Source organism: Amblyomma americanum, chromosome 10 (genome assembly GCF_052857255.1).
Source record: "Amblyomma americanum isolate KBUSLIRL-KWMA chromosome 10, ASM5285725v1, whole genome shotgun sequence".
In the NCBI taxonomy this organism is placed as follows: domain Eukaryota; kingdom Metazoa; phylum Arthropoda; class Arachnida; order Ixodida; family Ixodidae; genus Amblyomma; species Amblyomma americanum.
Genome location: NC_135506.1, coordinates 104,504,899 through 104,529,144, shown reverse-complemented (window position 1 = coordinate 104,529,144; position 24,246 = coordinate 104,504,899). Strand labels below are relative to the sequence as shown.

The 24,246-nt window shown below is 47.7% G+C and overlaps 1 protein-coding gene across 1 annotated transcript in view; it reads left to right on the top strand.

The window, feature by feature from the left end:
- The first annotated feature begins 523 nt into the window (after positions 1 to 523).
- Positions 524 to 24,246, top strand: part of LOC144108595 (uncharacterized) — a 162,880-nt gene continuing 139,157 nt past the window's right edge. The window contains exons 1-2 of the mRNA XM_077641793.1: positions 524 to 568; positions 2,826 to 2,876. Coding sequence (XP_077497919.1) covers positions 2,837 to 2,876 — 40 coding nt within the window. The 5' untranslated portion in view covers positions 524 to 568; positions 2,826 to 2,836. The remainder of the gene's footprint in view (positions 569 to 2,825; positions 2,877 to 24,246) is intronic.

The following is a 24,246-nucleotide window of genomic DNA, read 5'->3' as shown; positions in this document are numbered from 1 at the left end:
TAAAAATAAATAAATCTGTAAGCAAACCTCGAACCAATACTCGGGATACCCCGGTCGTATGTCGTGATTTTATACTTTGATGTCTAAAGCGGACAGCACAGGCACAACAAGACTGGAGCAGTGCATCTCACAGGATTCTGCGAGGAGTTCATCCTGGCCTTCTGACTCAGCCGCAAGGAACCTGCCTCTGCGTGGCTCTCTAATTTCACAGCACGTTGAAAGAAGGCGTCCTGCCATCGTCGCTGTAGCTTGACGATGCGAGCGCATCCCAAGAGTGCTAAAAAATACCTACCCACCTAGGGTTCCGGAAATTAACAGCCCCAATATCTCTTATGGCGGTAATCATTTGAATTTACCTGCTATTTTTATTGAACGCCACATCAACCACATTTTCAAGCGATACTCAGCTGGCCACAAGCCGCGCTATTTTGCATTGCGTCGGCCTGTTTTATCAGCGGTGACAATTTAGAATTGCTTTTAAGATGCACTTTTGCTAAAACTTTGAATTTATCTCTTGCAGCAGCAACAGAAACACCCCCAGATGGAAATGAGCCCTCACAGCCAACAGGTGAGAAATGTTAATCTTTGTGCGACTCTAAGAGGGGGGATGCCCCTATTCTTGTAAATGACAAATCTCGTCAAGAATGCATTTTTGGAACGTAAAAGATTGCTAATGTTAATAAATTGAGGGGTAATATTATCAATATAATTTATCTGGCAGAATAACCCGTTATGCTGTTTGAATACGCGATAAGGCGTGCTTTTGTGGGCGTTCAGAACAGTGTCCGAAAACGCCACTGAACTCGTCGTGTGCGATTGTTTCAGGAGGAATGCGGCTTTTTTCTTTACTCTCGTCATTGCTTATTTTTATTATTGAAGAATCATTTGATGTGGAACTAGGGTCATATAAAAGAGAACACACTAGCTGAAAGCCTTTAAAATTTCCCTCTAGCGAAGAGCATTGACGTTTTGTTAGGATCTTAACGTCAGCTGCTATGCGTGTTCATTATTTTTTGGTTGGAGGATTTAGTTTGAAAGGCATGACCTTGTTGCGCTGTATCTGATTTCGCTATATTTCGAGCAAAAGTTTCAGCTGCAACAAACACTTCCAAAGTAAGCCAAACATGGCGTCAACTTCCGTCTATGTTTATTTACACCACAAGACCGCAGAGAGGAATAAACGCAAACGAGCCTGACTCTTGCCAACTATTTCCATCCACTCCGCAGTCTCTACGTCTAGTCAATGCAAAATTTCACGAACGAGCAACATGCCGTTCCTTCCGTGATACCACCGAGATACGTCTCACATTGACACTGGAATGGTAGACACCTCAATGTGGTACCAGTGTGTATTGTACTGCAGAAACGTGCTATAAATCGCGGTCGTTAAGGCATTGCTTACGTGCGTTAAGGACCGACGTGAATTTTACAGCAGTGCAAGTATATTTTCATATATTACTACCTGATTGAAAACGGCATAATGTGTCCCATGGTCTCTCGAGGTTGCGCAGTGTTCTGGGTACTGACTCTTCAAGAAATACTTTTGTGTATATCTTTTTCAGGGCTTAATATACAACGCAAAATCCCACGTTTAAATCTTTAGTCATTTTTAGCTAGCGTGAAGAGGTGTTAATAAATTTTAGGCCACAACAAGAAGCCATGGTGTTTTCGAGGCTGTGACGTTTAGCTGCTTTGTCGACGGTCCAATATAGTCCGCAGCAGCGATATATCAGCGGAGGCAAAACAAAAACGCACCATTATGCTTTGTGACGTCAGTGGGCGATAAAGTACCGTTGGTCATTAAAAGTAAAGCGGATGCTTCTACTGTGGGCTTGTTTAACGCAAGCGACGATGACACGCACCAAGGACGCATTTTGCGCCATTGTCCTCGTCTTGCCTATTGCTGTGATCTGCTTGTTCCTTGATAATTTCCCCAATGAGCTCGCTGAGAGATTCTGGCAGAGATCTATGTCCTAAATTTCTAGAAAGATTTGGAAAAGTTTTGTCTTGATACACATTATTCTAATCAAAAGCATTTGTATGATTATAAGGCGGTACAATGCCAGCGCTGCAGCGCTAGATTGAACTCAATGGAGGTTGAACGAATCACGTTTATTCTGATTAAAGTGTCAAGGTCATTTCAATTGCAATAAACAGACAAACTAACAATATGTAGAAATTCTTGGCAATATCCTTATGAGTGGAAAAATCACGCCGTTCGTTGAGAATTCTGCCTTTGGGTTCAAGTTTTAAGTGAAAGCAAATAGATTCAAATTGTTCAGGAAAGGCGAACAAAAAAAAAAGCGGGAGCAACTGAGAAAATGAATATATTAGGCTCATGAGGCAAAAACACAATTTTAAACTGCATTTCAATGATTAATATTTCGTCCTAGACAGGTATCGTGTGGAATATGCAGATTATTTAGTCCCTAACTGGCCTTTAGGAAACGTACTTTCACAGGAATGAGCTGTAGTATTCACACTTTTCTTTGGTGCAGGCTGTGAGGGGAGAGCGGGTTTCCAGTGTGATGCTTTTCAAAACCAGATTGTGTAGGCTTGAAATAGAGAACAGCACATATTCTCGACATCTTCCTTCCAATATTATAGGTTCTGTGTATTTCTCCACGTGTTACGAAAGTAGCACTATTAGGCAGACACGAGTTAGAGTTATTCCTCCAACTGGAAGCAATATAATCTGAAAGAAATCTTTGGGCAATGTTCGCGCTATGTTATCACTGCGGGTGCACTTGCCCCTTATGTTCGTTGATTGTGTGACAGTGTTTTGGAAATCAACCATTCAGTGAAGACTGTGTTATATCTTGCAGAGACTACATCAATGAAATCTACAGCATCGACTAGGAAGCCGAAGCCTTTTAGTAAGGAAGATTTATATTCACGGCTTGATTATATTAGCCACCTCAATACTGTTGCTATAGGATTTGTCTTTCCCAACATTCTATTCAACGTCTGGTAGTGGTAAGCTTTGGAGGAAAAAGTGGATCATATTTTGATTCGCTATTTTTCTGAAAAATTTTTGAACGACGCTGTTAATGTTTCTAGCATTTGATTTATAGTATAAACACTTTACTTTTTGAAATAGCTCAGCTCAAATATATCTCTCGTTGCTTTTGCTTCAGTAAGCGCTACCAGAACTCACAAAAATCGTTGAAAGGGAAAAGGGACGCCAAAAATTCTTGCTATGTGCACGGGATATGAAAAGGTCTGCACATTCGCCCATGACGGCTTCAAATGAGCGGCCGCTTTAAAATGATGCATGAAAACGAAGGTGCAGGAATTTTAATGCAGAAACACCGAAACGAACCAAGATTGGCGTTTTGCTTTTGAGCATATTTAAATAAATTATTCTAATTAGTTATCACTGCAAGGAAGAGTGAAGTTTGCAAAAAAGGTTTAAGTATAATGCACTAGAAATCAGTGCTGAAATATGCAGAGAAAAGACAAATATTGATGCACCACAGTTTGAATGTTTAATCAGGTGGTGATCGCGGCACCCCTTAAGTTTCGTCATGCTATTTTCAAAAGCTGCGTTTCTTTGGAAGGAAGAAAGTATTAATTTTCTCGTGTAGCAGTGGGAATCTGCCGATAAAAGCCAGCATGAATTCATGCTCTTCGTACCTTTAACGAAAAGCTGACAGGTAATCTAGGAGATATACTTACCGGCCCGTTCGCGCATGCGATTCATTCTCTGGCAGGGCCAGAATATGAAAACGTATCGCAATTGAAATATCTATGGCATGACTGCTCGTTTGTTGGTGCTTAGTGGTAATTTAATGCCGTTGCCACATAGAGGTGAAAGTGACTATGGATGCACCTGGAGTCCTTTCTTGATGCAGTTCAGAAAGCGCATCCATCAAGTTGTCACTGAGTTCAAGGGCTTGGGGGGGCCTCGTTATCGTGGCGCAGCTGCCGACTTAATCGAAGCATGAGAGAAGATGTAGTTTTAGGCACTTGGCTCACTGGCTAATATAAGCAACTGTCTAACAGTCAGCATAATTGTGTAATACGGCATTTTGCGCCAGCTGTATGCCGTGGTAACTGTGCCGTTCACCGCTCTACACAGTGCAGTGGTTCCTGCTGAAAGAAGGTGAAGCCAAAAAAGTTCGCGTCGCTGTGCAATGACAACACTACTGATCAGTTCAGTGAATGATGTAGGCTGCAGCACATCACTGTTTTTGCTCTTCTCACTCTACCGTCGCATATGGCTCCAGCACAAGCGCTAATGCCCACAGCACATAACTCAGAAGCGTCACCTTAACTGGTGCACCAGTAAAATATTGTTGCTACTGTGTACGAAGGTATGTCCTGCGCCTGGGAATTTACGTCGCCAGAGGAAGCAAAGATTGTTTCTTCGGATGCCAGCCAGGGCCGCCGAATGAGAACACTAGAGGTAATGACGAACTGAATTTCACGGTGAAAGGGGAAAAGGGAATCGCATCGATGAGTACAGAGTACAGGGCAAGAACCGGCATGCACAGGTGAGAGAGAGGCGGCGGAGGAAGGAACTGTAGCCGATCAGTGTATCGAGGCACATACCGCGAGAAATGCTGGTAACGGTGGAGCTGAATACTTTCCAGGAAGAAGGGCGCACAAAAACGTAGCTGTCATTACTTTATAGTAAAGCTTTAATATATGTTTTTTTTAAAGCATCGATTTACTCTACTTTGTTTGATGACAGCAGCGGATACCGGGAGAACGGATAATTATATCTGGGGATGGATGTACCACTCTATTTCCTGGCATCCCAGCGTGTTTAATATTCATACCAATGGTACTTTAGCAGAATGAAGTATGTTTGTTGTATAGTTTTCATCAACTCTAGTTTAGGCAAGATGTGGCCCCTATAAAGAGGATGTGGTTCATAGAATCTACCTGGTGTGTATTGTATGACCAGATGGTTTAACTAGTGTGCGCGATTTTTGATACTAGTAATTAGAGGGCGGTTCGCGAGGGCCGAAGCACGGATCATGGCCATGCTGGGAGGTGTCAACATCGTCATGAGGCGAACTACCCCCATTGCGGGACAAAGCCCACTCTCAAATCTTTGAAATTGATTCTGTCCAGACCCAGCTGTCGCTAGCGTATCGCGCAAACGTTCTAATTTCATCCGTCCACCAGTCTTTCCACATCCGACCGCTACCCTTTGCGTTCCATACATATTCAATCTCTTACGCTTCACGAACGTTACTATACTTGCCTTAGCAAAGCAATGCCAATCGATGGCACTTTCTCCTTCTTTTCTACTAGGATACATTAGCTCACGTTTGTTTCATGACCTACTCTAGTCTATTCCGGTCTCTTAACATTGCACATAACAATTTAATTTCTCCACATACCTGCGTCCTCCTTAATTCGTATACTTTTATTCACCTCCACCTACCTCCTTCTTAGATGAGTGCTTTGAGAGAGGGAGTTGTTATATATTGTCACGTGGTGGTGACGTTGAAGAACACAGTAGCAATACTGTGGAAGACAAAACTAACTTTTATTGGGCGAACCTGTGCCCACAAAAGAGGCTACACTTACAGTACAACGGTAGCGGCGAGCACGGTCGGCGATCGTCGAAAATCTGATCCGCGGGTCAAGCGCGTCGGCTGTTATATAGCAGTCGTCGAATGTTCCAGACTAATCGTTGGGGCTCGCGTGCCTTCCACAAAGTTCTACACCATTCGCGTCGGGCGATGAAATCAGATAACATAAGGTTCGGCTACAGCAGACAGCGAATAGAAGCATCGATGACTTGCCAGTAACTTCGGATAGATGCAGGCGCGTCCCGCGCTGTGCGATAACACTTGTTAGGCGGCGAAACGTGGTCGCCCGATAAAGATAAGTACGTACTTACCCCCCTCTTGAAAAGCATCCACCCTATGCTGCAAACAATCGAAATAAGGTAAAGCACTCGTAGCAAAGAAAACAACAAAAATAAGGAAGTTCGTCAGCGTTCGTAAAAGGGTTTAAGGCGCACCACGTGGACCACTTCAGATCGTGCGCGGCGCCGCTGTGAATGCGAAATGCCGTCTGGCACGACCTCATAGTCCAGTGAGCCAATACGTCGAATGACCTTGTAAGGTCCGAAATAGGGTCGCAATAGTTTCTCACTCAGTCCTCGTCGGCGTATCGGGGACCATACCCAAACACGGTCGCCGGGCTGGTACTCGACGAAGTGTCGTCGCAGGTTGTAGTGTCGGCTGTCGGTACGCTGCTGGTTCTTGATCCGTAGGCGGGCGAGCTGTCGAGCTTCTTCGGTGCGCTGGAGATAGGTAGCGACGTCAAGATTTTCCTCGTCAGTGACGTGCGGCAGCATGGCGTCAAGCGTCGTCGTCGGGTTCCTGCCGTAAACCAGCTTAAATGGCGTGATCTGTGTTGTTTCTTGCACCGCCGTGTTGTAAGTGAATGTTACGTACGGCAGGACCGCATCTCACGTCCTGTGCTCGACGTCGACGTACATTGCTAGCATGTCGGCGAGGGTCTTGTTCAGGCGCTCCGTGAGACCATTCGTCTGCGGATGGTAGGCAGTTTTCCTCCTGTGACTTGTCTGTCTGTATTTCAGAATGGCTTGCGTGAGCTCTGCTGTAAAAGCCGTTCCTCTGTCGATGATGAGGACTTCTGGAGCACCATGTCGCAGCAGGATGTTCTCGACGAAAAATTTCGCCACTTCGGCTGCGCTGCCTTTCGGCAGAGCTTTAGTTTCAGCGAAGCGGGTGAGATAGACTGTCGCCACGACGGTCCACTTATTTCCGGAAGTTGATGTCGGAAACGGTCCCAACAAGTCCATCCCGATCTGCTGAAAAGGTCGGTAAGGAGGCTTGATCGGCTGTAGTAATCCCGCTGGCCTTGTCGGTAGTGTCTTGCGTCGCTGACAGTCTCGGCATGTCTTGACGTAACGGGCGACATCGGCGGTTAGGTGCGGTCAGTAATATCTTTCTTGTATCCTTGATAGCGTCCGGGAGAAACCGAGGTGCCCAGCGGTCGGATCGTCATGTAGGGCGTGCAGTACTTCTGGACGCAGCGCCGACGGAACAACAAGAAGATAGTTGGCGCAGACTGGTGCGAAGTTCTTCTTCACGAGTAGGTTGTTTTCAAGCGTGAACGAAGACAATCCACGCCTAAATGTGCTAGTAGTAGAAAATATTTGTTCCAAAAAGGTAGGATAGAGAGGCGAAAATACAGATTTTGGGTGGAGTCCTTATTTCAGGTCCCCAATGTCCACCGCAGTTGTTCTTGCTTGGGATATCAGCTTTCGCTGCGTCGCCAAGTCAGAGCTGAGCAGGGCAGACTCCCACTGTTCCTCGGAGTGATGTTTGTCTAGTTCGGGGGGCTTGGGACCGGAGCAGCCCCATGCTACATGATATGTTGTTGGAATTCCGCCACACCAGCGGCAGATGCTATCATAAATGCCCTAGGGACAACGTCGGTGTGCCCTTCCAAATAATCGACTAGGGCTTTTAGCGCCGGGTCTCCTGGTTGCTGTTCGGCGAAGTCTTCCGAGCTTATTATTCCAAGGTAGGCGTCATCTTCCTCGTCATCTTGCGGCGGCGGGTCAATGGAGGCGCGTGATAGGCAATCGGCATCTGAGTGTTTTCGTCCTGACTTGTAGGTTACAGTGATGTCGTATTCTTGTAGTCTGAGGCTCTACCGTGCTAGCCGTCCTGAAGGGTCCTTTAAGTTAGCAAGCCAACACAATGCGTGATGGTCGCTGACCCCTTTGAATGGCCTGCCGTATAGGTAAGGGCGAAATTTCGCTGTGGCCCAAACGATGGCGAGGCATTCCTTTTCGGTTGTAGAATAATTGCCTTCCGCTTTTGATAACGACCGGCTAGCGTAAGCTATCACGTGTTCATGCCCATCTTTTCTCTGGACTAGGACGGCACCGAGGCCTAGGCTACTGGCGTCAGTGTGGATTTCGGTATCGGCGTGCTCGTCGAAGTGCGCAAGTACGGGCGGCGACTGCATGCATCGTTTGAGTTCTTGAAATGCGTCGGCCTGCGGCGTTTTCCACTTGAACTCGACGTCACATTTAGTGAGCTGTGTCAGCGGCTCAGCGATGCGTGAAAAGGCCTTGACAAATCGCCTGTAGTGGGCACACATGCCAAGAAATCTACGCACTGCCTTCTTGTCGATGGGCTGCGGGAACTGTGCGATGGCAGCTGTCTTCTGTGGGTCAGGGTGGACTCCAGACTTGCTGATGATGTGGCCTAGGAACAGAAGCTCATCGCAAGCGAAGCGGCACTTTTGTGGCTTCAGAGTGATCCCTTCTGACTTGATGGCATCTAGTACTGTGGCAAGTCGCCTAAGGCGATCGCGCTCGGCTGCCGGCCCGAAAGACGCGGGTTCGATCCCGGCCGCGGCGGTCGAATTTCGATGGAGGCGAAATTCTAGAGGTCCGTGTACTGTGCGATGTCAGTGCACGTTAAAGAACCCCAGGTGGTCGAAATTTCCGGAGCCCTTCGCTACGGCGTCTCTCATAGCCTGAGTCGCTTTGGAACGTTAACCCCCCCCCCCCCCATAAACCTAAGGTGATCATCGAAATTTGCGGCGAAGACAACGACGTAATCCAAGTAAACGAGACCGGTCTGCCACTTCAATCCTGCTAAAACCGTGTTCATCACGCGCTGGAACGTTACAAGCGCCGAGCACAGTCCAAATGGCATAACCTTGAACTCGTAGAGGCCGTCTGGGGTGATGAAGGCGGTCTTTTCGCGATCTTTTTCGTCGACTTGTATTTGCCAATAGCCAGACTTGAGGTCCATCGACGAGAAGTATTTTGCGTTGCAGAGCCGATCCAATGCGTCGTCTATCCGTGGGAGGGGGTATACGTCCTTCGTGATCTTGTTCAGACGACGATATTAAACGCAGAAACGTAGGGTTCCGTCCTTTTTCTTCACCAGGACAACAGGGGATGCCCACGGGCTTTTCGACGGCTGGATGATGTCGTCGCGCAGCATTTCGTCGACTTGTTCTCTTATAGCTTCACGTTCTCGCGGCGATATTCGGTAAGGGCTCTGGCGGAGTGGTCGAGCGCACTCCACGGTGATTATGCGATGCTTGGCGACTGGTGTTTGTCGAATCCTCGATGACGTCGAAAAGCAGCCTTTGTATTGTCGGAGCAGACTTCTGAGCTGCTGTTGCTTAATCACGGGGAGACTTGGATTAATGTCGTAGTCTGGTTCCGGATCCATGGTCGTCGGGGTAGATGCGGCGGTATCCGAGAGGACAAACGCATTACTGGTTTCCAGAATTTTCTCGATGTACGCGATCGTCGTGCCCTTGTTCATGCGCTTGAACTCCTGGCTGAAGTTTGTAAGCAACACTTCAGTTTTCCCTCCATGCATTCGAGCGATTCCTCTTGCGACGCAAATTTCACGGTCTAGCAGTAGACGTTGGTCGCCTTCGATGACACCTTCTACGTCAGCGGGTATTTCGGTGCCGACCAAAATAACAATGCTGGAGCGAGGCTGGATGCTCACTTGATCTTCGAGCACACTCAAGGCGTGGTGACTACGAGGGCTTGTTGGTTCAGGAAGTCCATACCGAGAATGACGTCTCGTGAACACTGTTGGAGGATAACGAAGGTGGCAGGGTAAGTGCGGTCATGAATGGTTATTCTTGCCGTGCCGATTCCAGTCGGCGTGATGAGGTGTCCTCTAGCGGTCCAAATTTGAGGGCCTTCCCATGCGGTCTTAACTTTCTTCAACTGGGCGGCGATATGTCCACTCATTACGGAGTAATCAGCCGCTGTGTCCACTAAGGCGGTAACTGCATGGCCATCGACAAGCACGTCGAAGTCGGTGGTTCTTTGTCTGGCGTTGCAGTTAGGTCTTGGCGCCGGATCACGGCTGCGTCGTGTTGAAGTTGGAACGTCGCGTCGTCAAGTCGTCTTTCGTCGGTGTAGTCTTGGCTTCCTGACTTCGTCGGGACGGCGGCGTGTCGTTATTATGTCGTCGAGATGGTCTCTGCGTCGTGTTCGTCGGCGGCGGAGGATCTTCGTCAGTTCGACGAACAGCAGCCGCACCTCAATCGGTTGCTGCTTTTAGTTTTCCGGATATGGGCTCGCAGAGCGGCCCCGTGGTGGGTTAGTGAATGGACGGCGCTGCGGCGACAGGTAGCGGCCTGGTGACGGCGACCGGGACAGCCGTCGAGGGCTCCACTGAGTAGCGGCGAGGTAGTCGGCGATGTCACGAGGGCGTTCGCCTCTCCGAGGGCGCGGTGCGTCGACGGCGAACCCTCGCAATCCCAGGTCGCGGTATGGGCATCGGCGGTACACATGGCCGGCTTCGTCGCAGTGGTAGCAGAGCAGGCGGTGGTCAGGAGCGCGCCAAACCTCGGTCTTCCTCGCGTAGCTGCGCTGGTCGACGGGTTGGCGTGTTGGCGGCGGCGGCGGTGGCCGACGGAATTGCGGCGTTACAGGGTCCTGGCGCGGTAGTGGAGGGGGACCTTGACGGCGGGCGACGGCGGCGTAGGTCATCGCTTCTGGCTGGTGCTGCGATGATTGTGGTTGTACCTCGGGAACTCCCAGCGATCGCTGGACTTCTTCTTTGACAATTTCGGCGACTGAGGCCACTTGAGGTTGCGATGAAGGGAAGATCCTTTGAAGCTCCTCTCGTACGACTGCCCTGATGGCCTCGCGCAGGTCGTCGATGGCCAGTGACTGAAATCCGGCGTAGTTTGTCGAGTTCGTGCGGCGGTCGAACTGTCGGTTCCGCATTTCGAGTGTCTTCTCAATGCTGGTGGCCTCGCGAAGGAACTCTTCTACGGCCATCAGTGGGCTTCGTGTCATTGGGCCGAAAAGTTCCTCCTTTACACCGCGCATTAGTAGGCGGACTTTCTTTTCTTCGGACATTTCCGGGTCGGCGTGGCGGAACAGACGGCTCATTTCCTCACTGAAGATTGCGATCGTCTCATTCGGCAGCTGCGCTCTGGTCTCCAGTAGAGCTTGGGCTCGCTCTTTTCGCAGGACGCTTGTAAGCGTTTGCAGGAAGCTCCTTCGGAACAGGTCCCACGTCGTCAAGGACGCTTCTCGATTCTCGAACCACGTCCTGGCGGCGTCCTCCAATGCGAAATAGACATGTCGCAGCTTTTCGTCGCTTGCCCAGCTGTTAAACGTAGCGACCCTCTCATACGTTTCCAGCCAGCTTTCCGGGTCCTCAAATGTGAAACCGCGGAACGTCGGTGGTTGCCTGGGCCGCTGCAGCGCGATGGGGGACGCTGGTGCTGCCATTGGGGTTGCCTCGGCCACAATCATCTTGGTCTTCTTAGGTAGAAGTCCGTGCTCCGGGGGCAGCTGTTGAAGACGGCGGCTTGGTCGATTGTCCGGGACTACGTTGGTGTTCTCTCTGCGGTCCGGGCTTGGATCACGGCGTTTATGGGGCGTCCGGTACATGAACAAAACTAAAAAGAAGCACCTCCACCAGATATCACGTGGTGGTGACGTTGAAGAACACAGTAGCAATACTGTGGAAGACAAAACTAACTTTTATTGGGCGAACCTGTGCACACAAAAGAGGCTACACTTACAGCACAACGGTAGCGGCGAGCACGGTCGGAGATCGTCGAAAATCTCATCCGCGGGTCAAGGGCGTCGGCTGTTACATAGCAGTCGTCGAATGTTCCAGACTAATCGTTGGGACCCGCGTGCCTTCCACAAAGTTCTACACCATTCGCGTATGGCGATGAAATCAGATAACATAAGGTTCGGCTACAACAGACAGCGAATAGAAGCATCGATGACTTGCCATAAACTTCGGATAGATGGAGGCGCGTCCCGCGCTGTGCGATAACACTTGTTAGGCGGCGAAACGTGGCCGCCCGATAAAGACAAGTACACGTGTCAATATTTACTTCTTAGCGGTTAATGGTATGGTGGTATTCAGGCGCAATCAGAGCCAGCAAAATGTACTTTACACCACGTTTATTTTCCTGGTTATTCTTCTCTGGTTATACGGATCTGCGCTCCTACCTCTCTGTTTTATGCTAATGTTGTGCTTTATCACAAACAGCGCCGGTCCAACACTGCCATTCTCATCCCAGTCCCGATCATTACACTTCTGGATATTATATTTTTGATACACGTTATACATTGTTATTTTAGGCTCTTGGTTCTTTACTTTCTTAGCGTAGGTTACTTAGCAAGGCAAAGCGATCGAAAATCGCGTAATGCTAAGGTATAAATAGATAACTTTTTTCCCATAGTGTTCCCGATCTCAAAGTCTAAGAACCTCCGCTGAAGAAGCGGCGAATAGTACCGGAGATATCGTGTCTGGCTGGTTAACACCCTTCCTTATTGAGATTTTACTATTTCTTTTATGGTATACCAGGGCTTCAAGCAGTGCTTCATTGCTCTACTGAGTCAAATACTTTGCAGTAATCTCGAATGCTAAAACTTCGAGGAAAATATAATCCAGTAGTTGTAACGAACCCTCGCCTATTATGAACGACGACGGCTTTATCTTCAAAAGAGGAATGTTTAAATATGCGTAACAGTTACAGCGAACAATCGTGGGGGAACCACGCAGTTAGAGTTAGAGAGGAGGGACTGTAGACATGACATCTGACTTAAACACTCGCTCTTCGTCATCGAAGAGTGTCTCCCAGCCCCGTAGCAGTACTTCTGTACGCTCTCATAAACAACTGGCAACGCAAGAAACAGATCCTTGGGGTACTGGGAAGCGTTAGCAAAATGCAACTTTCCGTCTTTTACAACATTCCTCTTATATGTCAATGAACCTACGTAGAACAGACGGGCTGGCGCATCTACAAGAGCCTTAGAGAACGCGGAAGATCATGTTAACTATTCGCAAAACCCCGGAATCTGGCAGCTCATTGCGCACACTGTAAACGCACCCCAACGCAAAAGCACCAATGTAATAGGCCGTGCTAAAAACGGAAGGGAACGCGAAATTATCGAAGCTTTGGTTATGTTGCTTCAGACAACCAATGCGTTAGCTCGCATTCTGTCATGTTAGGCAGAACGGAATTAGACTACCCGCAATACGATCTTAGGCTGTCCTAAGCGCACATGTTGGTTGTTTCAGATTTTTCGCTTTTTATTTCTTCTCATCACTCTTATTAGCCCACTATGCTGTTCTCTTTTCTGCGCTTATGATGCTCATATGTTCATATGCTTATGTTTGTTCACACAATAAACAGTTGTTAGGAGCGCTTCGCCCTCGGTATTCTTCCTTTTCTATAATTACCCTACCGCTTACCAATACCCCCAAGGATGTATTTTCAGCTCACTCCTGTGGTAGCTCTTTTGGCCAAGAAATACTACAAAGGCTTGAGGTTTTGAATTCTGATTAAGTTCTTCTCCACACCTCATCTGGCGTCAGGTAATAACGCATGTTTGAACGCGAGAGCGTTATAAGCGCTGTTACCCAGATAATCCCACGTCGGCGTGGTCGGCAATGTAAGAATAAATCACGAGCTTGACTCAGCCAGGTGGTCACCAGAGAGCAATCTAGGAGGCAGGTGGGCCACCTAGGTGAGGTGACATTGTGCCGTCATGACAACCTGGCCACCCTGGCAGGTCGCAGATAAATTACTGATTGTTCTCTCGGGCAAAGCAACCTGGGCAGCACGAGGCCCACCGCTAGGAGCAGCTGCCATTGTAGTGACGCATACTTTAACCGCTGCACCACTGCGCCAGGATGGGTGCGAGGACTCCCAAGGACCTATAATTGTAGAGAATGACTTTATGATATATGAAAATTACCACACATTTATTATTAGTCAACTCAATATATTTAGTTGAAAGATGATGGACGCCAACCAGGTTAGTTTTTGAAAAACGCGACGTTTCGGGACCGGCTGGGTCCCTTCTTCACGGTGTGAATACGGGCTTTTTAAGCCGTCGTGTTGAATACTTCCTTGTCAATGGCCGCAAACCATGGATGAAAGACGAAGGAAGTGTCCCCACGGAGCGATGAAGATTCCTTCGTGTCTGTTGTATGTGGCACGACTCCAGCAGAAGCGTCCAGCGCTGGTAAGCTTCGGTCTCCAGTACAATAGTGCCGTCAAAGTCAATTCGGTGGTCAAAATCCTCGCAGTCTTCGGCCACCGTGCTGCGCTGACGGCTCATTTTTCGGACGTCCGCTTTGTGTTGCCTCAAGAATGCTAATCGCTCCCTAGGGGCACTTCCTTCGTCTTACATTCATTGTTTGCGGCCATTGGCCCGGAGGTATTCAACACGAGGGCTTAAAAAGCAAAGCTGCGCCTCGCCCGTAGTCACACCGTGAAGAAGGGATCAAGCCGGTCCTGAAACGTCGCGTTTTTCAAAAATCAACCTGGTTGGCATCAGCCATCTTTCTACTAAGTTAATTTTTCCCAACCAGACAGACTTCTGTCAAACGTTTTCTTTTGAACTGATACATTTCACCCAAATAAAGCGATAAAAACCGCCGTGTACTTCCATTTTCTTATTCAGTCAACTTCGGCCTCTGATTCGCTCACCATTCACTTCTTCATTCTCTCCTTCATTCTTCTCTTCTGCTTGTTGACTCGACTTGGCTTCGGTATACTTCTACTTGGATTCTTTGTTCTTCATCTTTCTTCTTCTCTTCTTTGTTCTTCGACTTCTTTCTGATGTTGTGGTCCTTGAATTCGCTTGGCTTGGGAACTCTGAAACTACAAATAAACTTTGCTTCACATACACGACTGCTCTGGGTGGGGTCCCAATAGTGGGTGGGGCCATAAGAAAAGAAACTATCATCTCGCTTCGCCTTGGCGATAGCACAAAATCATGCAGTGTTTATTCTAAAGCTAATTATTGATTATAGAGGCTCCTTATCTGGTTATACAGCAATAGAAGGATTATATATAGACTACATATAAAGGGTAGAAGAGCCATGTAACTGTGACGTTAACACTTCTCATGTCGAAATAGGCGTTAGTGGTTCGGTTTTCAGAAGCGAATTCCCGTTTTTTTTTCATTCTTCTTGGTTCTAATTTTTGCTGTAATATAGGCATCGATAGTTGTGAAAAAAAAACGTAGGGGACACTTAAGCTCTGGCTTAAGGATAGAATGCCATAGTTTATTGGGTTATGTCCATATATGGAGAATTGGTTATTTCCGACTTAACATTCGTAAATTCTTGGTAGTGCTCATGCGACTCCCGGTGTAGTGGTGAAGCGGTGAAGCTGTGCACTTGTGCCATGCAATGAAAGGCACTGCTACCGGCGGGCTGGTGCGTCCCACGTTGCTCTTGTCGAGCGGCCTCTAGTGACCAATCATTCATTTAATTGCCACCTGTCACTGTGCTCAGTTTGTCCACAATGAAGTGGGCAGGTTTTGATGGCGCCACAAGGTTACGTCACCCTGGTGGCGCACATGCCTCCTAGGTTTCTTCTCTGAAAATTTTTGTTTATTTTTCTGTCACAGTCAATGACCTCGATGGTGACCCCAGAATTTCTGTGACTCGAACTGCTGAACCCATCATTATCATCATCAGCAGCATAAGGCCGACTACGTGCACTGTAGGGCAAAGTCCTCTCCCATTTGTCTCCTATTAATCCTGTCCTTTGAAAGCTGCGGCCACCCTATCCCCGGCAAGCGCCTTAATCTAAACCGCCCACCTAGCTTTCTGCTGCCCCTGGTACGCTAGCCTTGTCTTGTAATTCACTCCGTCACTTTTAAGGCCTAGCGCTTATCTTGTTTTCGCATTACATGCACTGTTGAAGCCCATTTTTCCTATTTATTTTTACTAGGATATAAATAACCCGCGTTTTTTCCGTCACCCATTCTGCCCGCTTCCGGCCGCTTAATTCTACACCAATCAATTTAAATTCTAGCTCGCTGTATATTCTAATACTTAAGGTAAACCCCTTCCGTTAGCATCCACATTTCCTCCCCATAAATGAGTACCGGCAAGATTAGCTTAACACAATCCTGTCTAAGTAAGTTGTTCCAGCCTTCTCTTCACTTTTGTGCTTATGTCAGCTGGTACTTGAATTTTTTTTCCACAAGTAGTTATTGTGTCAGCTGAAAGCGCATTACTTGATTATTTTATGAGTTTTATTATTATTTTCGGATTGAGTGGTGGCAGTCACTTGGTATGTGGTAGGCACTAATACTATACGCGTAAAAACACTGTACATTCAGGTGAACATGCCGGGATACAGTGACAAACCTGGTGTGGCACATTAAGCTGAAGGAAGGGAAGGTCGTAAAGCTGTGTCTGAGGTTTACCATTAAGTCGAACGTGTCCCAAAAGCTGGGAACATTGCACTTCGGAATGGCATCCAGCAGGAAAAGACGACCATCTGCTGTATATGTAGTAACGTAGGCGTATACAAAGTACCCTCGTTTACACCTGATTTAGACCAGTTGACCATTGTTGTAGGCTCTCTCACTGGATGATTAAAGGAAGGAAGGAAGGCCTCAGACGTTGCTGGCACATACCCACTACGGGGGAATGGCCAAGACACAGGCGGTTAATTGCTGGATACAGGAAAGTTTTGACAGGAAAAGGAGTGGTAATAGGATGTAGCCTGATAGAATGGAAGATGGAAGGACAGGGGTCCTATTAACTTGGAGATCGAAGATTAACTTGGATGATTAACTGGGGCCTGTTGCGCTACGCAATGCAAACGTCTTCGCCTTCTTTCATCCGTTCGTGAACCATGCCGTGAAGGAGAGGAAGGAATGAATCAAAGAATGAAGCTTCTATTCCAAGGGAAGGATGGCTCTCAGATGCCTTTGAGCAATTAGGAGAGATTGGGGTGTTGTTACAGAATTAACTTCTATTCTGGTCTTTTCATACCCATCAGAGCTGCGCGTGGTAAGTAAATCGGAGCCTCTTTCATCACTGAAAGTAGGCCATTTCAACTACTGTATTCCCCGATGCCATGTTGTTCTATATCGCGGATTGCTAGATCGTATCTGGCGTGCTCGAGTGATCATGTCGTCATGTGGAATGTACTGAATTTCGAGCTTCCATGTCGAGAAAAAATGGCAGGCCCATACTAGACATACATTTGCTCTGTAGTGTTCCGGGGAACTTGAAAAAAAAACAGTCACAAAAGACAAGGGACAAGAGGAGGAGTGTTCACGCCACAATGACTGGGCTATCAACTGAGATTTATTACGCATAACATAGTCCCAGCAAGGCCAGCAGAGCATGCGCAACAGCCTCATCACTTATCACAGCGCTTAGGGCACACAAGATATCACATCTACCGTAACCGGCCTAAAACAACCCGCCTTTTGTATGCAGCGGACGTCCGTGAGGACGAAATCTGCGGCCTTACAGGGTGAAGTCTAGAAAAAAAAGCGATCGCAGCGAAATGTTTATCCAAGAGACGGAAGTAGCAGCAAATGCCAATGAATCTGTGCACATCGTTTGGAGATTCATCATCACTCTGACTACGCCCACTGCAGAGCAAAGGCCTTTCTCATGTCTCTTTGATTAACCCTCTCTTCTGACAGCTGCACCCACATATGCCCTCAAACTTCTTAATCTTATCCGCCTACCTAACTTCATGCGGCCCTCTGCTACGCTTGCGTTCTCTTGGAACCCACTCAGTTACCGTTAAAATCCAATGGTCATAGTCACTTCGCATTACATGCGCTGCCCAAGACCCTCTATTCCTTTTGATTGCGACTAGGATGCCATTAACAACATTTTTTTTCCCTCACCCACACTGCCTGCTTCCCGTATCTTAATGTCACACTTATTATTTTCCTTCCCCTAGTTCGTTGCGTTTCTCTAACTTGAGCTGAACCTTTTTCGCTAGCCTCCACGTTTCTGCCCTGTAGGGGAGTGCTGTTAAGATACTGCTGTTGTATACTTTTCTCTTTAGGGATATTGGTAAAGTGTCATTTATTATCTGAGAGAATCTGCCAGGTGTGCTCCACTCCATTCTTATTCTTCTAGTGATTTCCCACTAATGATCCGGATCAGCGGTCACTTCCTGCCCTAAGTAAATATATTTGTTTGCCACTTCCCGCACCTCGCTACCAATTGTCAACTGCTGTTTCATTGCTAGACAGTTGAATGTTACTTTGGTTTCTGCATGTTAGATTTCGGCCCACCGTTCTATCTGACTAACTTATTGATAATTTTTTTGCAATTCATCTCCTGAGTGAGTAAGGCAGTGTCGTCAGCCAATCGCAGATTATTTAGGTATTCTCCATTCAGTTCCAGTTCCCAATTCAGGCCTCGTTCCCAATTCAGGCCTCCCAACTGTTCAGGTCGTTCCCAACAATTAAGGCCGTTCCCAACAGTTCCCAATTCAGGCCTCGGATTACCTGTAGTAAAGAGGCGCTGAATAGCATTGTCGAGATCTCCCCACTCCCTCCCATCTCTCTACATATAGCCTTTGTTGATTACAAGAAAGCATTTGACTCAGTGGATACCTCGCCAGTCATGCCGGAATGGGAGAATCAGGGTGTAGGAGTGCCTTATGTGAAAATACTGGAAGATGTCTACAGCCACTGCACAGCTGCCATAGTCCTCCATAAGGTCAGCAGTAAAATTTTAATAAGAAAGGGCATCAGGCAGGGAGACACGATCTTGCCAATTCTCTTTGGAGATTGGGGATAGGAAAATCTTTGAGGACACGGATCTTGCTTGGGTCAGGCCGTATTCCCGAGGCGTCGTTGAGATGATCAAGAAGTGTGAGCTCACAGCGCACGAATTGAGATTTTGCGAAGTTTAGCTGGAGCCCATCGTCGTGGAAAAGAGCGAGGATAGCTGAAAGTCGTTTAAGGTGCGCGAACACATCGGCTCAAAACAAAAACATTGACAAGGTAACATAGGTATGTTGCACATTTGAATCTGCGAGGTAGCCAGTACATCATCCGCTCGTCCATCAGCCGGCGCACTGAATGAACCGAACGACATCACTTTAAATTGCTAATGACTATCTGGATTAGCGAAGGCTGTCTGGCTGCCTTTATGCGGTACATCTCATCCACGATGATCTGCCATTAACCGGAACGAGCAGGAATAGATAATAAATATTGTCGTCCATTGAGATAGCTCAGTGCATCTTCTATTCAGGAAATGGGTAGACGTCTTTTTGGTACTCGGTTTAGGTGACAAAAATCGACGAAGAAGTGTCTATTTCAACTAAAGCCACAAGAAGGCCCACGGACCTGAGAATGGATCAACAATGCCCTTGGATAAAATTTTGTTGACTTCCTGTTGAATCACGCCTCGTTTGGCCCAGGAGATTCTATATCGCCGTCGATGAATGGAGGATGATTCGCTGGTTTTTATCGATGTTTAGCAATTAATGTTCGCCCCAAGAAACGGTCATCAAGATCACAACACGAAGAGGACCGCACGAACATGGTAACAGACAGGATTTGGCACTCGTGTGTGTTTGCTAAGGATCACCGCCGACATTCTATGAGGGAGCGGCTGAATATGAGACGGCTATATCACCAAAAATAGATTTAAGCCGTAAAAAGGTTACACGAGAAAAAGCTTCACGAAGCTGCATGCACCCAACCAACACCCACAAGGGGTACATTTTTGTATTTTTATAATTTACATGGAGAACACGCACGACGTATATTACATGCTGTTCGCAATGAAAACAAAACAATCGAGATAGTGGTGTTTTGTAATCTGTTGAGACAAGACGTATACAGGGATATTTCTAAGATATCCTTTTTTGCTACGTTAACTTATGGTTTGGGTTAAATTTCTTTTGCTCAATTGATACATGTGTTTGGGAGATTGTGAGCACTTTTTTGAGGGCCGATCTTAGTGCGTCAGAAAGGACATTTTCATTGTGGTTGATGGCGATGAGGGTAAGCGTAGTCCTGTTTGCGCAGGTTAGCGTGTCTGAGGAAGGAATCTAGCTTTTCGTTTTTAACTCTGGAGTAACTTATCAGCTTGCTTCTGCTGGCATATATAATCTGGTTTTGCTGTTATATTTTCTTGGAAAAGGTTTTTGGTATGGTCATTAAGCAGCACATTTTCTATTTCCGGAACTGCTTTTTTTTGCTAAAACTTGAGCATCTAGGCATCAAGTATTAGATGCTGCTCTAATTTCGACTGATAGTTCGAAGACAGTTTGAGACCACCGCACCGGTGTTTATTTTGAAATCTTCTTTTCTCCCATTGTCACACGGCTTCTGGAATTGCTGCTGCGGGTGATGGGCCCCGCGGCGTGGGTGTTTGTTTTCATAAAAAACGCTTTTTGCCGACCGTCATGTCCGAGGTAATTGGACGACGACCATGACTCTTCACGGCATTCATCAGGGGTTGGAAACTTCGGCTGGTTTCGATCTCAACTACTTCAGCGCACCTGGCTACCTGTGGTGAACTGATACTCAGAAATGCATGAAAGCTGCTCACGCGCGTAGCGCAATAAAGCTGCGGCCGTGGACGAATTTTATGAGCGACCGGCATACGAGGGTGCTCTTTTTTCGATGGCTTTGGTTGAAATCTCGCTAAGGGATAGTTCCTTCGGGATACTGTTGTCATGACGAGGATACGACGCTCTAGTTGGCTTCCCTCCGACCGCTATGGAAGTACGTCACACCAACAGCCACGCCATCGTATACAAGGCGCCCTCACCTGCTCCAAAACCTGTACTGCACCACAAGCTGTGCATGCTTCTGCGGAGTAGTTATGCTCTACTGCCCAACGCAGCGTCGTAACTAAAAGCGTACCGAAACCCGCAGTATCAACAGTTATAGGGCGCAGGTCTTAGGCGCCCGTTGTAAGATTCAACCTTATAGTCGTCGTCGTCGTCGGCGTAGTCGGCGTAACATACCACCTGACAACCGCGCGAGGTGGTAGCAAAACGAAACGCTATCGGCCACGGCGAGAACATAGGAATTGTAATTCGGGAGGCGGCTTTTCGCGGAAAGATCCCCTAGGGTGTCTAGCAGCATAACACGCTACCTGTTAGCGGTGGCAGGTGTAGTGAAAATAGCTGCGCTGAAATTTCGCATTACCGACCACCGTAATCGTCTGTCAATTATTAGTGCCAAAGCACTATTCCGATGTCTAACGCCGAGGAAGGTTTTGCGATGTTTGCGAGATTGCGGTGCTTGTGGGTTTTTGTCAAGGGAAATAAATAAATATAAAACAAATAAATATTGCCGCGACTAGGACTCACGGACAAAGGAGCTTTGCTGGCCAGAGCGTGACAGCACTAGACTGTTCCCAAAGCCAATCACGCCTTGTCCTAATATGCAACACAATCGCACGCTGTGTATTGCACATTATTTTCTTCACCAGCCTAAATAAGGGGCGCAAACAGTCAGATCAGCCTAACCTCCATCAGAGCTTAATATCAGTCAAATATCATTGCCATGTGTGCCAACGACCAAGTAAAGCCAAATCAGTAGTCAGACTGAAGTCCTTCTTTCACACGTTTACTTTTTCTAACTACGCTAAAACCGTACTTTTCTTTCCCGGTCGGCAGCAAGGCTTCGCGCCAGAAAGGTCTCCTTAACTCCTTAAGCTGCCAGGCTATCTGCAAGAATTTTGCGCAATGCTAGCAACACCAAGGAGCAAGAGAAGCTGGCCAGACGTTCTGCAGCAAAAAATCTACAACAAGAACAAACTCATAAGCAGCATGCGAGTGTCAAGAAGTAACGAACAAGTTATACACTAGCGGTTCCAAAATGTTCCTCAGCCACTTTCATTGCATCCTTAGATACTAGGCTGTGTAGGAAAACGGACGTGTGGACGAGAGAAAGAGCATTATTACGCCACAGCATTACGCGTCCAGAATATCCTGTGCCAAGGTCACCAATTCCAACTTCCCCGCCAGCTGTTACTAGGTTAGTTAGGTCTGTCATGGGAGGTGGAGGGCATGGTGATTGAGCAATGAGGATTGAGTTGCAATGGGGCAGGAGAACAAGAAGTATGCTATGCTACCGTAGGGCTCCATGCAGTTTGGGCCTGCAGTCGAAGGTCGGCGGCGGCAGCGGTAAGAACGTGTTGGAGAGGCGTGTAAGCGAATACGTCGGCTAATTCGCAGTTGGAAGGAGCTTTCACCACTTGCAGCCGAGGTTGATGCCGTCAGAAATGCGCGGTAACACGACTCTAAGAAGAGAGAAGATGACGCACACTTAAATACGAATGTGTGTTTATTAAATGATAGAGGGGTTTCTGAAATTAGTGGCTACAGTGTCTCTTTCCCTGGCTGCTTCCTGTTGTGAAGTGCCGCCGTGATGGCTCAATAGTTATGGTGATCGGCTGCTGTCCCGAAAGACGCAGGTTCGATCCAGGCCTGGTCGTTCAAATTTCGATGGAGGCGAAATTCTAGATGCCCGTTTACTGTGCGATGTCAGTGCACGTTAAAGATCCCCACTTGGTAGAAATTTTCGGAGCCCTTCACTACAGCGTCCCTCATAAGCTTAGTCGATTTGGGACATTAAACCTTCATAAACCAAGCAAAACAAACCATCTTGTGAAGAGGAAGTTCCTTTTTGAAGAATGAACCACCCACTAGCAAAGCTTTCAGCTTTCATAGTAATCAGTCTCTTGGTCGCAGTTTCCAATAAGAAATTCAAGCGCTATGAAACGAGTAAATAAGAGGCTATTTAAATGCTTTCTTGTTTTGTATGTGTAGCCTGAAAGTACCAGTACCATGCATCGTTTACTGCAGTTGAAAAGTACAACTGTAGCAGGATTAGACCACACGTGTTTCATTATAGAAGACCGGGAGCAGGGCACGAGGATTGAGTGCTCTAGGGGAGGCTCGAGAACTGAGATCGAAGTTTATTCATGCCTAATATTGTTTGTGGGGATGCCCGATATTTTATATATTTCCGCCAGGTGTCCTCGGGCGGCGCCTTGAGGACAAAGAAGAAGTCAGTCACGCGTGTAGTAACGGAGGCCTGATAGCTTGCTGCACCTCTTCGCGGATAACGCTCATAAGGGAGCTGGCCGCTGGCTGCGACGTACCACAAAGCTTCTTTAGCTCCTTACGGACAACAGCGCGGATCACGTCGCGGTGAAAGTCGGTATTGCTGTTGAAAACCGGGAGGGACTCCGTAACAGAAGCAGCAACGACTGGCCGGTCGTACGCGGTGGAACGTTGCCGGAGGACCTGCTCCATCGTGACTGCCTCCGCTAGAAACTCGGCAACAGTGCTGGGGGACTGAGCACGAGGCCGGCGAAAAGCTGTTCTTTAACACCCCACATAAGGTGCCGCAGCTTTTTGGCTTCCGACATGGCCGCATCGACGACTCGCTCGACAGACTTCGCCGCGCCAAATATTTTTGTCATGCGCTGAAACGTCACTGGCGCAGAGGAAAGGCTGAAGGGCAACACCTTAAATTCATATAGGCCGTCGGGTGTGATGAAGGTCATTTTTTCGCGGTCACGTTCATCAACCTGAATCTGCCAATATCCGGTCTTAAGGTCGATCAATAATAATGACCTTCATCACACCCGACGGCCTATATGAATTTAAGGTGTTGCCCTTCAGTCTTTGCTCTGCGCCAGCGACGTTTCAGCGCATGATGGATACTGTCCTGGCTGGCCTCAAATGGCAAACCTGTTTAGTTTACCTAGATGACTTGGCGGTGTTCTCAGAAACCTTCGACCAACACCTTGAACGCCTGCGGACCGTGTTGGACGCCCTGCGGTTGGCCGACTTGACACTTAAACCCGATAAATGCCACTTTGGCTACAAAGAGCTCAAGTATTTCGGCTATGTTGTGAGCGCCGCAGGCGTACGACCCGATCCCGAGAGAACTGCCGCCGTAGCCAAGTTTCCCCGTCCTACTACAAAGAAAACGCTCAAGCGCTTCTTAGGTTTGTGCGCCTACTACCGTCGTTTTGTCGCCGACTTCTGCAAGATCGCTGAGCCCCTCACCCATTTACCAGTTTAACACGTGACGGTACACCGTTCGTCTGTACTGCCGAGCAACAGGCTGCTTTCACAGAGCGGCGCCAACGGCTGCACACTATCCCATGTGCTGACTCACTTCTTCGTTGTCCTCAAGGCGCCGCCCGGGGACACGTGGCGGCAATATTGAGCCTCCGAGAAGGCAAGGCTTGCAGCTTTGCTTCCATGTATTCTGAGGTTTGGATGATATGTGGTGAGTTTAGAATGAGGAATCCTCTAGGATTGCAAATGGCTCCGGGTAGTGTGTTCTTCAAACGACATAAGCGCCAGAGCTATAGTGGTACGATGGTGTGGGATTTGTAGCCACATCGAGCTTCGCTATATAACCAGTGCATGAGGGGAGCGTGATAGCGAACTAAATGAGTACGCCTGATGAGCGTTTCCTCTGTTTTTTGCATCTTGAAG